Source organism: Tachypleus tridentatus, chromosome 2 (genome assembly GCF_004210375.1).
Source record: "Tachypleus tridentatus isolate NWPU-2018 chromosome 2, ASM421037v1, whole genome shotgun sequence".
Classification (NCBI taxonomy): Eukaryota; Metazoa; Arthropoda; class Merostomata; order Xiphosura; family Limulidae; genus Tachypleus; species Tachypleus tridentatus.
Genome location: NC_134826.1, coordinates 15,337,095 through 15,351,773, shown reverse-complemented (window position 1 = coordinate 15,351,773; position 14,679 = coordinate 15,337,095). Strand labels below are relative to the sequence as shown.

Genomic DNA, 14,679 nt, shown 5'->3' with positions numbered 1-14,679 from the left:
GAAGTTTATACTAACAACAACCACAATAGACTGATAATACATAAACTTGGATGAAGTTTATACTAACAACAGCCACCAATAGACTGATAATACATAAATTTGGATGAAGTTTATACTAACAACAGCCACCATAGACTGATAATACATAAACTTGGATGAAGTTTATACTAACAACAGCCACAATAGACTGATAATACATAAACTTGGATGAAGTTTATACTAACAACAGCCACCATAAGACTGATAATACATAAACTTGGATGAAGTTTATACTAACAACAGCCACCATAAAACTGATAATACATAAACTTGGATGAAGTTTATACAACAGCCACCATAACTGATAATACATAAACTTGGATGAAGTTTATACTAACAACAACCACAATAAGACTGATAATACATAAACTTGGATGAAGTTTATACTAACAACAGCCACAATAGACTGATAATACATAAACTTGGATGAAGTTTATACTAACAACAGCCACAATAGACTGATAATACATAAACTTGGATGAAGTTTATACTAACAACAGCCACAATAGACTGATAATACATAAACTTGGATGAAGTTTATACTAACAACAGCCACAATAGACTGATAATACATAAACTTGGATGAAGTTTATACTAACAACAGCCACAAACTAGACTGATAATACATAAACTTGGATGAAGTTTATACTAACAACAGCCACAATAGACTGATAATACATAAACTTGGATGAAGTTTATACTAACAACAGCCACAATAGACTGATAATACATAAACTTGGATGAAGTTTATACTAACAACAGCCACAATAGACTGATAATACATAAACTTGGATGAAGTTTATACTAACAACAGCCACCATAGACTGATAATACATAAACTTGGATGAAGTTTATACTAACAACAGCCACAATAGACTGATAATACATAAACTTGGATAAAGTTTATACTAACAACAGCCACAAAGTCTGATAATACATAAACTTGGATGGAGTTTATACTAACAACAGCGACCATAAGACTGATAATACATAAACTTGGATGAAGTTTATACTAACAACAGCCACCATAAGACTGATAATACATAAACTTGGACGAAGTTTATACTAACAACATCCACCATAAGACTGATAATACATAAACTTGGACGAAGTTTATACTAACAAAAGCCACAATAGACTGATAATACATAAACTGGGATGAAGTTTATACTAACAACAGCCACAATAGACTGATAATACATAAACTTGGATGAAGTTTATACTAACAACAGCCACAATAGACTGATAATACATAAACGTGGATGAAGTTTATACTAACAATAGCCACCATAAGACTGATAATACATAAACTTGGATGAAGTTTATACTAACAACAGCCACCATAAGACTGATAATACATAAACTTGATGAAGTTTATACTAACAACAGCCACCATAAGACTGATAATACATAAACTTGGACGAAGTTTATACTAACAACAGTCACAATAGACTGATAATACATAAACTTGGATGAAGTTTATACCAACAACAGCCACAATAGACTGATAATACATAAACGTGGATGAAGTTTATACTAACAACAGCCACCATAACACTGATAATACATAAACTTGGATGAAGTTTATACTAACAACAGCCACCATAAGACTGATAATACATAAACTTGATGAAGTTTATACTAACAACAGCCACCATAAGACTGATAATACATAAACTTGGACGAAGTTTATACTAACAACAGTCACAATAGACTGATAATACATAAACTTGGATGAAGTTTATACTAACAACAGCCACAATAGACTGATAATACATAAACGTGGATGAAGTTTATACTAACAACAGCCACCATAACACTGATAATACATAAACTTGGATGAAGTTTATACTAACAACAGCCACCATAAGACTGATAATACATAAACTTGGATGAAGTTTATACTAACAACAGCCACAATAGACTGATAATACATAAACTTGGATGAAGTTTATACTAACAACAACCACAATAGACTGATAATACATAAACTTGGATGAAGTTTATACTAACAACAGCCACCATAAGACTGATAATACATAAACTTGATGAAGTTTATACTAACAACAGCCACCATAAGACTGATAATACATAAACTTGGACGAAGTTTATACTAACAACAGCCACCATAAGACTGATAATACATAAACTTGGATGAAGTTTATACTAACAACATCCACCATAAGACACGAAATACGTATTTATTAATGTTCTATATATTAATGTTAACCAACATATACTTCATCCGGTGAAGAACTGTTAGTCTGGCAATATTGTTCATAGAAAGTGTTAACCAACAGCTATTATATTCAATAGAGAACTAACAATGCAGTAATATTGTATGTAAAAAGTGTTACCAATATCTACTATATTCGGGATAGAACTATCAGTTTCTAATATTCAGTATATAAGCGTTAGACAGTATCTACTTTATCTGGTAAAGAACTGATAATTTAGTATTGTTTTATATAATAATGTTAACCAGTGTTACTCTATTTCATAAAGAACTGATAATTTAGTATTGTTCTATATAATAGTGTTAACCAGTGTTACTCTATTTCATAAAGAACTGATAATTTAGTATTGTTCTATATAATAGTGTTAACCAGTGTTACTCTATTTCATAATCAACTGATAATTTAGTATTGTTCTATATAATAGTGTTAACCAGTGTTACTCTATTTCATAAAGAACTGATAATTTAGTATTGTTCTATATAATAGTGTTAACCAGTGTTACTCTATTTCATAATGAAGTGATAATTTAGTATTGTTCTATATAATAGTGTTAACCAGTGTTACTCTATTTCATGAAGAACTGATAATTTAGTATTGTTCTATATAATAGTGTTAACCAGTGTTACTCTATTTCATAATGAACTGATAATTTAGTATTGTTCTATATAATAGTGTTAACCAGTGTTACTCTATTTCATAAAGAACTGATAATTTAGTATTGTTCTATATAATAGTGTTAACCAGTGTTACTCTATTTCATAATGAACTGATAATTTAGTATTGTTCTATATAATAGTGTTAACCAGTGTTACTCTATCTCATACAAAATGACAATTTAGTAATATTGTGCATACAAGTGTGATGAAACATTTACTGTATCCCGTAAAGAACTGCCAGTCTAGTAACATTGTATATAAAAAGTGCTGACCAACAGCTTCTATATTCGATAGAGAACTTTCAGTGGAGTAATTATTTATATAGAAAATGTAAAATAACAGTTACTACGTCCTATAAAGTACTGTCAGTTTAGTAATATTCTATATATAAGAGTTAACCCATGTCTACTATATCCAGTGAAGGACATCTACTATATTCAGTGAAGGACTGTCAGTTTATTAATGTTCTATATATTGTGTCATCCAGCATCTCCTGTATGTGGTAAAGAACTGTCAGTTTGGTAATGTTCTATATATAAGAGTTAACCCATATCTACTATATCCAGTGAAGGACTGTCAGTTTAGTAATGCTCTATATAACACTGTTAACCAATATCTACTTTATCTGGTAAAAATATGTGAATTTACTAATGTTCTACCTATAAGTGTTAACCAATATCTTCTTCATCCGGTAAAGAACTGTCAGTTTAGTAATGTTATATATATTTATTTGTAACCAACGTTTACTCAATCTGGTAAAGAATTGTTATTTCAGTATGAGATGACCAAGGATAATATATATATAATATAATATAATATATATATAATATAATATAATATAATATAATATAATATAATATAATATAATATAATATATATCTCTTGTTAAATATTTCTAAATCTCTAAATATCATTTGTACCTTCACGTTTTAGTAGATTAATAATAATTGTAGAAAAATGATTATTTTAATGTACTTACAATATTATGTAAGTCTACTCTTAAACAGTGTGTGATTGTGTTAAAAAACTGGTTCCTATAATTATTGAATATTAAATGGCTTGTGTTAAAGAAATAGATATTTAATTATTGAATATTACATGGAATGTGTTAAACAAATGATTCATATAACTATTGAATATTACATAACTTGTTTTAATCACTGTGTTAAGGCCCGGCATGGCCAGGTGGGTTAAGGCGTGCGACTTGTAATCTGAGGGTCGCGCGTTTGCATCCGCGTTGCACCAAACATGCTCACCTTTTCAGCCGTGGGGGCGCTATAATGTGACGGTCAATCCCACTATTTGATGGTAAAAGAGTAGCCCAAGAGTTGGCGGTGAGTGGTGATGACTAGCTGCCTTCCCTGTTGTCTTACATTGATAAATTATGGACGGCTAGCGCAGATAGGTCTCGAGTAGCTTTGCGCGAAATTTAAAAACAAACACCGTGATAAACAAACTGCTAAACACAAACGAGGCCCGGCATGGCCAAGCGTGTTAAGGCGTGCGACTCGTAATCTGAGGGTCGCGGGTTCGCATCCCCATCACACTAAACATGCTCGCCCTTTCAGCCATGGGGGCGTTATAATGTGACGGTCAATTCCACTATTCGTTGGTAAAAGAGTAGCCCAAGAGTTGGCGGTGGGTGGTGATGACTAGCTGCCTTCCCTCTAGTCTTACACTCCTAAATTAGGGACGGCTAGCACAGATAGCCCTCGAGTAGCTTTGTGCGAAATTCTAAAACAAAAAAACAAACAAACACAAACAAACTTGGCAGGGCTTTAGTTTAGAGAGAGAAAAGTCTGAGGAATTCTCTCCCTACCAGGGGTGTTTGGAACGTTGTGGTTCCTTTTCGTCCCCGATCATAGAAGATTATTTACTTTTCCGTGGTAGTTTTCTTGTAATTTGACTTGACTTGTTTAAGGTGATGAAGTGAGATGGGGTATTATGAAAATGATGGGTGAGAAAGGAGGGTGAGTGAAAGGAGGCACAAGGGAAGCCAGGCCAGGCCGGAGCCCGTAGTCCATAAAGCCAACGAGACATGAACTCAATCGGCACAAATCGGGGCTCGGCAAGAATATTGCCTTGGCTGGGACCTAAAGATCCAATGCCTGAGATTTGGATGTAAGGGGGAAGCGGGAGTGCCCCGAGAAAACCTACTTTCACATAACAGGCACCAAATGGTTTTACCTGTCCTGATATATAATATTAGTTTTAAGCATACTGGATCTTCCTAAGAAATAGCTTTTGTAGTTTGTATGTGGTAAAATGTTTAACACATTTGTTTATTTATGTTGTGTGCTTGTAACACGTCTAAACTTTATAGTTCATTTAACAGACCAAGGAGAAATATCACTGATCTTTTAAAGGAAGTGAAGTCATTAGATTTGACTAGGAAGTGACGTCATTGGATTTAAATAGGAAGTGACGTTCGAAAAGGAGCCTCTTGTCGATTAAAATGGGCCGTAAGAAGATTCGAATATCACAGATTGTTGACGATCGAAACCGACAGGTGGGTATTTAAACAGAATCACAACTTGAACTTTTTGTGATTAACACATTAATCGTTGTTAAAGGAAAGCTTTATTAATTATACATTATTTTACGGGATAGTCCTGTAACGGATATCTCTAAAGTAAATATTTCCAGACCAATATTTCTGTGAGAAAGTCTTTGAACAACAATTTGAACTTTTTGTTCAAAACGTTTATTTTATTGAAAATTTATGTACAAAGCTAGATTTTATGACAGTTAGTTAGAAATATTTCACTGTCCCAAGCTGAGAGAGGGAAAATGCGAGTTCCACCGCTGTCTTCTTAGCGAACTTAATCTCAATGGAGACAAGTGCACACAGGCACTGCTAGTGATGGTTTTTCCTGGTCTAAATATTTCCATGGACCACTAACAACACTGTATCTAAGTCTAGACTTAATATTTGCTTTAAGCCAAATTAAATCGATTTAGCAGTCATTTTTCAGCCCAGGTATTTTGCCCCGATCCCCACTTTCAGCCCAGAAACTGTGCCCTGACTCCCACTTTGAACCTTCGAACACAGGGAGGCAACCGGTGGTCAGCAGGTTACTGCTGTTCATTTTTATATACATGTTCTCGCTCAGGATTAGTCTTAGGGTTTGCTTCACTGAAATCTTGATTTCAATACTCGTGACAGGCAGAGCACAAATAACACATTGTGTAGCTTTGTGCTTAAAATAACAAACATTGGTGCACATATTTTTACTCTCTCTACTACTTACACTAAGTGGTCATTGTAAGTTAGTGAGCACTGAGGATTGATATAAACAACTTGTTTGTTTCTGAAGTTCACGCAAAGCTACAAGAGGGCTATCTGCGCTAACTCTCCCTAATTTAGCAGTGTAAGTGGGTGATATTTAGCACCCACCACCAACTCTTGAACTACTCTTTTCCCAACGAATAGTGTGATTGACTATAACATTATATATCCCCACGGCTGAAAGGGCGAGCATGTTTTGTGCAACGGAGGTTCGAACCCGAGGCCCTCAGATTACGAGTCGCGTACCTAAACCACCTGGCCATACAAGTGGAGATGTGGACTGTTGCCAGAAACTTTAGCAACAGGACTAACAGACGAAACTTAGCTTGAATTAAAAACTGCAAAAACCAAGCACATTAATACAGTATAATATCTGTATTATTAAATTAATTCGAAATTAGTTTATAATATTTATGGAAAATTAAGAACAATATTAATTATTTTAACTAGAATCACTGAGAACGATATTTTTAACTCTTTAATGAAGCAAGCTAAATGTTTATTTCTGAATTTAATATGAGTTCAAACCTTTCCCTTTTGTAATTTTATCGAAGTAGAAATGGATCCATGATTTATGTGATTGACTTCTTACTTCCAGAAGACAAAATAATATTATTTAATTAAATGAGGTTTTATCATAATTACTCCCTGGTAATGAGGTAGTTAAGTTAATGATATATAAAAATATTAGTAGAGTGTGCACTTTCATTATATTTTTATAGTATGTTTACGTTTAATAAAATTAGAAGCTGGTTCGTCTATTAATTAATGTTGTAATTCGATACCTAACGTTATAAACGCAAAGTATTAACCAGCCTATTTTATCGTTTTTCACTTGAACAGGTAACTTTTAATAAGCGAAAGTTCGGGCTTATGAAAAAGGCTTACGAACTGAGTGTCTTGTGCGACTGCGAGATTGCATTAATCATTTTTAACACCACCAACAAACTGTTCCAGTACGCAAGTACGGACATGGACAAGATACTGTTGAAGTACACTGAATACAACGAACCCCACGAAAGCAGAACCAACAGCGACATTATGGAAGTACGTGAAGTCGTCTTTAGCTAAGACAGTTTTACTTCTATGACATGGTGGTTTGGTTTTTGGAATAGGTTGCCTTCACACGTGGTATATGCTATTAATTTAAGGAAGTCCAAGGAAAGGTTTCATACATATTTGAATAACAAGGACTTGGTTTAGAAGTTTTATTTTTATTTCAGAGTTTAATATAATGGACGAGATGGCCTAGATAGACCAACAGCTCCTTTGTTGGATTTGAATTATATATTGGAACTCTTATAAAGTTGATGTCTGTTATGATACAAGAAAATAATTTTTTAAGGTTTTTATTATCCAGGTGTGAAGATGTCAAATATGTACGTAGTTATCCATGTGTGACCATGTTTTTATGTGACGTATAAACTGATTTGTTTAGGTTAGGTGACAACATGTTTTTATGTGAGGTATAAACTGATTTTTTTAGGTGACAACATGTTTTTATGTGAGGTATAAACTGATTTTTATAGGTGACATCATGTTTTTATGTGAGGTATAAACTGATTTTTTTAGGTGACAACATGTTTTTATGTGAGGTATAAACTGATTTTTTTAGGTGACAACATGTTTTTATGTGAGGTATAAACTGATTTTTTTAGGTGACAACATGTTTTTCTGTGAGATATGAACTAATTTTTTTAGGTAAAACATGAAGCTATTGTTTATTCTAACATAAGCATGTTTTCACTCCAGGCGGTGTTTAAAAAGGAACATAAAAACACGATGAATGAATGCAGTAGTCCAGATAATGACTTCTTCCTTCCTTCACAAGATTCTTATCCTCACAATATACTTCTAAATGAAACTAGAGTAAGGTGACCTTTATTCTGATTCCTTAAGATAAACCTGGCTCAGATAACACTATGTAGCACAAGTTTTGTTCCTGGATAGTATGTGTTATTTCTTAATTGCTTATGTTGTAAAAGTACATAAAATGGCCATTATTCCCTTCAAACTTTACTTTTGTGACCTGGATAATGAAATTTAGAAATTAACCTATTTTCTACGTAAAAACGGGCAAACTTGTACATTTCAATTTACATAATATCTGAATAAAACAACGTATGAATCAAGATTTACATTGTATTTATACTAAAGTTATACAAAAATGTTTAGAAGTGAGTAGTTTTTCGAGATTTGCGACTGTAATGTAAATCACTTTCACGTATCAGCCCCCAAATATAATCTCCTATCATGTTTTTGTTATACGCTCCGAGGTGACAAAAGCAAAGTTTGAAGAGATAAATAGGTCTTTTCCATTTACTTTAGGCATAAGCAATTGGGAAATAATACTTTCTGCCCAGGAACAAGAAAAAGTTAAAAATTTTGTTACATAGTGTAATTTCTTTGAAAGGACAAATTACAAAAGCATGTTTTATTATTAATTACTAACACGTGTACTTTTTAGTAATGTAAAACTGGTAAATTAATGGAGTTTTTGTTCATTTCGGTGAGAGAGTGTCTAAAGTACATCTACACAAAAACTTAGTTTATTAACTTAACGTATGTTGCAAGAATTATGTTTTTGCTGTAAGCTATTAGGCTTAACGTATTCAGTAATAAATGCTCATTGCTTAAATTTTTAAAGTGTATCCAAAGTACAATTAGACATGAACCTTAGCTCCTTCGGCTTTCTTATGCACTAATACTTCATTTGTGTTTAAGTGTAATTTTGATTTTGTCATTTATAATTTTGTTGATAATTTAATTATTTTACTTTTACGTTATAGTGGAATCCGAAAATTTCCAGTGTTAAAAACTCAGAATGATTCCAAACTGAAATCTAACATCTTATTGTATTCAAAATTCTCTAAACAGTTGCTGTTTGTATACAATGATATTATGTTTCAGAGCTCACTCTAATTATTAACATTATAAAGTAGATTTAATATAAAATTAATAATAATTTTATTTTTTAGCATCAGCCGATGAATGTGACACTCGAATCCCTTGCAGTACCAATTAACCAAGCAGTATACGACACGAACACTTCTGACCAAGCCATGCAACTTTCGCCACAGGTGTCGCCATCTGCACCTCTTAGCCGCCATTTTAGTCCTACAGGTAGGTTCAATTCAGTTATAGATTTTATGTTTTTTAACAATATCAGTGAAATAAAAACTTGCAAATATAAATACCTGAGCTCGGAACTCCAACTAGCAGGATTCTCACGTAACCAACTCAGATATCAGAGAAGATAATATTTTGGTGAGTAATATATTTTTAATATCCAAGAAATGTGAAATATCAAAATTATTCATGTTTCATTCGACGTCTTTTCAAATTACTAAAGTTACGACTCAGGAAAGCAATTCTTATTATTAATAGTAAAACAACTTGGAAATGTTTGTATGTGTTGCAGGAAACATGATAGACGGTCCTCAGATAAACCCTCAAGGTTATAACCACCATTCGCAAGAAAACAGCGTGTCCTTGGAAAACAGGTCGCCTAATGGGCTAGCCACGAAACAACAAGTATCTCTCGGTAGACAACATCTCTCCCATTCTCAGAATGAAAATAGGCTCAATGGTCAGTTATTGGTGACCCATGCCAACGCCAGAGCAAGTAACACAGTGGTAAGCGAAGAGAAACCACTTTCATGACAGAACACACTCATATTTCCGTTTCATTAGTACAGAATAATAAGATAGAATGTTCTCTAGTTATTATAAACTGCCTTGAAAATTAATTTGTATGTCTCAGTGGCTGACCACTGATTTCAAACAATATCTCAAATAAAAATGCTTCGTCACTGACTGATTGATTCAAATAATGTTCTGTGTCTCAATCAGCATGGTTGGTATAGGTGTTATCACTTATACTGATAAACAGAGAACAACGTTTCGACTTTCCTAGGTCACCTTCAGATTAAGAAAGAGAGAGTTTGAATGTGATCTTTGACGGACACATGTCTTAGGGACGAGAATATAAACGGGTATGGGATTGTAGGGGGCGTTGCAGGTGTATGTTAGGTTATTAATTAGTATGGGTATAAAGATGTTCCTTTATATTGATATAATTTTGGTTTTAGTTGCTGTATAAGTAGGGCTTCTTTGAATTTGCGTTTATTTATATTTGTTTCCCTACTTTGTATCTGGATGTTTTCTATGGTTATGTTGTGTTTATTTGATTTGCAGTGTTCAAAAACATGTGAAGGTGTTTTTGAATCTCTGTCTTTCTTAACCTGAATATGACCTATCAGTAAAAGTGTTAATACCCATACCAGCCGTTCTGAGAAACATTTTTATTTCAAGTGGGTTTCTCGTCATCAAGAAAAAATGCTCTATGTAAAATTTTTTTGTAAATGGCTGACTGTCCCCAGCTGGTACAATTGTAAGCCAACGGATTTATAATGGCAAAATCAGGGACTCGATTCGCCTTGGTAGACACATCAGATGGCCCGATTTAAAACGTCTTGTAACTGATTGAGTTAAACAGTGCTGTCTTTAAAACGTTTTGTAACTGATTGATTTAAACAATGATCTATTTAAAATAATAAGATGATATTTATACTTTATAATGCATTATGACTTGGGATGATGTGATGTGTTTGTACTTAATAAGATGATATTTGTACTTTATAAAGTATTATTTATATTATTTCACAGCAAGGTAAACCGTTGTTTGGATCATCACAAATATATGGATATATTTAGTTCGGCTTCCTTACCCTTATCACTTATTAAATACTAATTTAATATAGTTATTGACTTACAAGCTTAATTATTACTGGTATATTGATTAATTAATATTTTAATAAATTTTAACTATTTAGGTGTGATAGTAAATTTAAAGTAGCTGCTAAAACTGGTTCATTTAATCATAAAAACGCTAAGTTAAATATGTTAAAACTGGTTCATTTAATCAAGGAAACACTAAGTTAACTCAGTTAAATCTGATTTGTTTGAACAACAAGAAATACGAAGTTTAGTGCCCTCGCTAGTACAGCGGTATGTCTTCGGATTTACAACGCAAAATCAGCGGTTCGATTCCCCTCGGTGGGCTCAGCAGCTAGCCCGACGTGGCTTTGCTATAAGAAAACACACTAACACACACACGAAGTTTAGCCTGATAAAATACAAAAATACAATGAGAAACAACAAATTTGTCTGGGTATTTCTATTGAAGAAAGCACACTGGCTATACAGGAACTATTAATACACAAACAACGTTTCAGTTGCGCGGAAATCGACCACTAAATATCAGCGTTGTACCTTAAGCGAATAGCAGATGACAGTAAAAGGTTAATTTGCTATAATGTACCTATACAGACTGTTTCAATAATATAGAATTCCAAGTTTCTATGTTTCTACACTTCACACACTAACTACAAACAGTTCTCAGCGGTCAGCCCGAAGTATCACTTCGCTAAACCTCTAGCTTAGATCATCGTCAGAGAACAATATTGTGTTCACCGTCAAACAGGAAATGGTCCTGTTGCCACTAAGACGTGCTCCATCTTGAGGGGCCGTCATAGCTATTATTCGATTAAAGCAGCTCAAGAGTTGGCGGAAGGTGCTACAAACATACTGCCTTTCTCTCTCCTTGTAAGCCCTTTTGTATAGTTTGTGAATTTCCCAAACAACAAAGCAATACTGAAACCTACTTAGTTTTGTATCTAAAACAAAATCTTAACCATTGTCATCAATACTTTAATTTTTATGACTTCTTAATTTAAATATATAGATTACTTTTATTGTAGTCTCCCCATATGATTCATTCTCCAGTGATGTCGTCACCACGCATGCGTGGTGTTAGCGATTATTCCAACGGAGTTTCCTCTTCCTTTCGAGCAGGTATGTATTGTATTCTTATAGTATCTTGAAGTTCAACCACTCCAACACGATAAATGGTTTACGTCTAGATAATTATTATTAAATCTCGTGTGTACAATATCGGTTTGTCATAAAATTTGTGGTTAATTAATAATAATAAATAATCGCAGCTACATTCTGATAAGATTTGAAATGAGAGAAAATTATTGAACAACTCTAAAAAAGAATTACGTGGTCAATATTTTGTTCAAACGTGGTTCATCAATGGAAAATACTACCTTACATAAAAAATAGGACGGTGTTCACGAGAAGTTTAGTGTATAGTATATGTATCAGAAGTTTAGTGCATGGTATATGTACTAGAAGTTCAAACTATATAGTAGGTACTAGAAATTTAGTGTATACTATACGTACTAGACGTTTAGTGTATGATACATGCACCAGAAGTTTAGTGCATGCTATATGTACTAGACGTTTAGTGTACAGTGTATTTATTAGATATTTAGTGTATGGTATACGTACTAGAAGATTAGACTATATTGTATGTACTAGAAGTTTAAACTATACAATATTTACTAGTAGTTTAGATTATATTGTACTTACGAGAAGTTAGATTATATTGTGTTTAGTAGGAAGTTAGTGTATAATATATAAACTAGAGTTTAGACTATATTGTATGAACTAGAAGTTTAGAGCGTACTGTATTTTCTAGCAGTTTAGACAATATTGTATGTACTACAAGTTTAGTCTATATGGTATATACTTGAAGTTTAGACTACTTTACACTAGTAGTTTAGATTATACTGTATGCACTTGAAGTTCAGACTACTTTATACTAGTAGTTTAGATTATACTGTATGCACTTGAAGTTTAGACTACTTTATACTAGTAGTTTAGATTATACTGTATGCACTTGAAGTTTAGACTACTTTATACTAGTAGTTTAGATTATACTGTATGCACTTGAAGTTTAGACTACTTTATACTAGTAGTTTAGATTATACTGTATGCACTTGAAGTTTAGACTACTTTATACTAGTAGTTTAGATTATACTGTATGCACTTGAAGTTTAGACTACTTTATACTAGTAGTTTAGATTATACTGTATGCACTTGAAGTTCAGACTACTTTATACTAGTAGTTTAGATTATACTGTATGCACTTGAAGTTTAGACTACTTTATACTAGTAGTTTAGATTATACTGTATGCACTTGAAGTTTAGACTACTTTATACTAGTAGTTTAGATTATACTGTATGCACTTGAAGTTTAGACTACTTTATACTACTAGTTTAGATTATACTGTATGCACTTGAAGTTTAGACTACTTTATACTAGTAGTTTAGATTATACTGTATGCACTTGAAGTTTAGACTACTTTATACTACTAGTTTAGATTATACTGTATGCACTTGAAGTTTAGACTACTTTATACTAGTAGTTTAGATTATACTGTATGCACTTGAAGTTTAGACTACTTTATACTAGTAGTTTAGATTATACTGTATGCACTTGAAGTTTAGACTACTTTATACTAGTAGTTTAGATTATACTGTATGCACTTGAAGTTTAGACTGTATTGTGTTTAATATAAGTTTAAACTATATTGTATGTACTAGAAGTTTACATTATATTGTAGATACTAGAAGTTTAGACTATACTGAGTTTACTAGAAATTTGAATGTACTAGAAGCATAGACTCTATTGAATGTACAACAAGTTCAGACTGTACTATATGCACTAGAAGTTTAGTGTACAGCATATATACTGGAAATTTAGTGGGGAGTATATACTAGAAGTTTATACTACTGTATATACTAGAAGTTTATACTATAGTATACACTAGAAGTTTATACTATTGTATATACACTAGAAGTTTATACTATTGTATATACACTAGAAGTTTATACTATTGTATATACACTAGAAGTTTATACTATTGTATACACTAGAAGTTTATACTATTGTATACACTAGAAGTTTATACTATTGTATACACTAGAAGTTTATACTACTGTATACACTAGAAGTTTATACTACTGTATACACTAGAAGTTTATACTACTGTATACACTAGAAGTTTATACTACTGTATACACTAGAAGTTTATACTACTGTATACACTAGAAGTTTATACTACTGTATGTACTAGAAGTTTATACTACTGTATACACTAGAAGTTTATACTACTGTATACACTAGAAGTTTATACTATTGTATATACACTAGAAGTTTATACTATTGTATATACACTAGAAGTTTATACTATTGTATATACACTAGAAGTTTATACTATTGTATACACTAGAAGTTTATACTATTGTATACACTAGAAGTTTATACTATTGTATATACACTAGAAGTTTATACTACTGTATACACTAGAAGTTTATACTACTGTATACACTAGAAGTTTATACTACTGTATACACTAGAAGTTTATACTACTGTATACACTAGAAGTTTATACTACTGTATATACTAGAAGTTTATACTACTGTATGTACTAGAAGTTTATACTACTGTATACACTAGAAGTTTATACTACTGTATACACTAGAAGTTTATACTACTGTATATACACTAGAAGTTTATACTACTGTATACACTAGAAGTTTATAC

The 14,679-nt window shown here is 32.3% G+C and overlaps 2 protein-coding genes across 2 annotated transcripts in view; one reads left to right on the top strand and one right to left on the bottom strand.

Moving 5' to 3' along the window:
- LOC143244010 (basigin-like) overlaps positions 1-14,679 on the bottom strand; it is a 428,663-nt gene that overhangs the window by 137,392 nt on the left and 276,592 nt on the right. The window lies entirely within an intron of this gene.
- LOC143236811 (uncharacterized) overlaps positions 5,260-14,679 on the top strand; it is a 62,982-nt gene continuing 53,562 nt past the window's right edge. The window contains exons 1-6 of the mRNA XM_076475399.1: positions 5,260-5,441; positions 7,065-7,268; positions 7,974-8,090; positions 9,200-9,344; positions 9,643-9,857; positions 11,984-12,077. Of these exons, the coding sequence (XP_076331514.1) occupies positions 5,388-5,441; positions 7,065-7,268; positions 7,974-8,090; positions 9,200-9,344; positions 9,643-9,857; positions 11,984-12,077 (829 nt within the window). The 5' untranslated portion in view covers positions 5,260-5,387. The remainder of the gene's footprint in view (positions 5,442-7,064; positions 7,269-7,973; positions 8,091-9,199; positions 9,345-9,642; positions 9,858-11,983; positions 12,078-14,679) is intronic.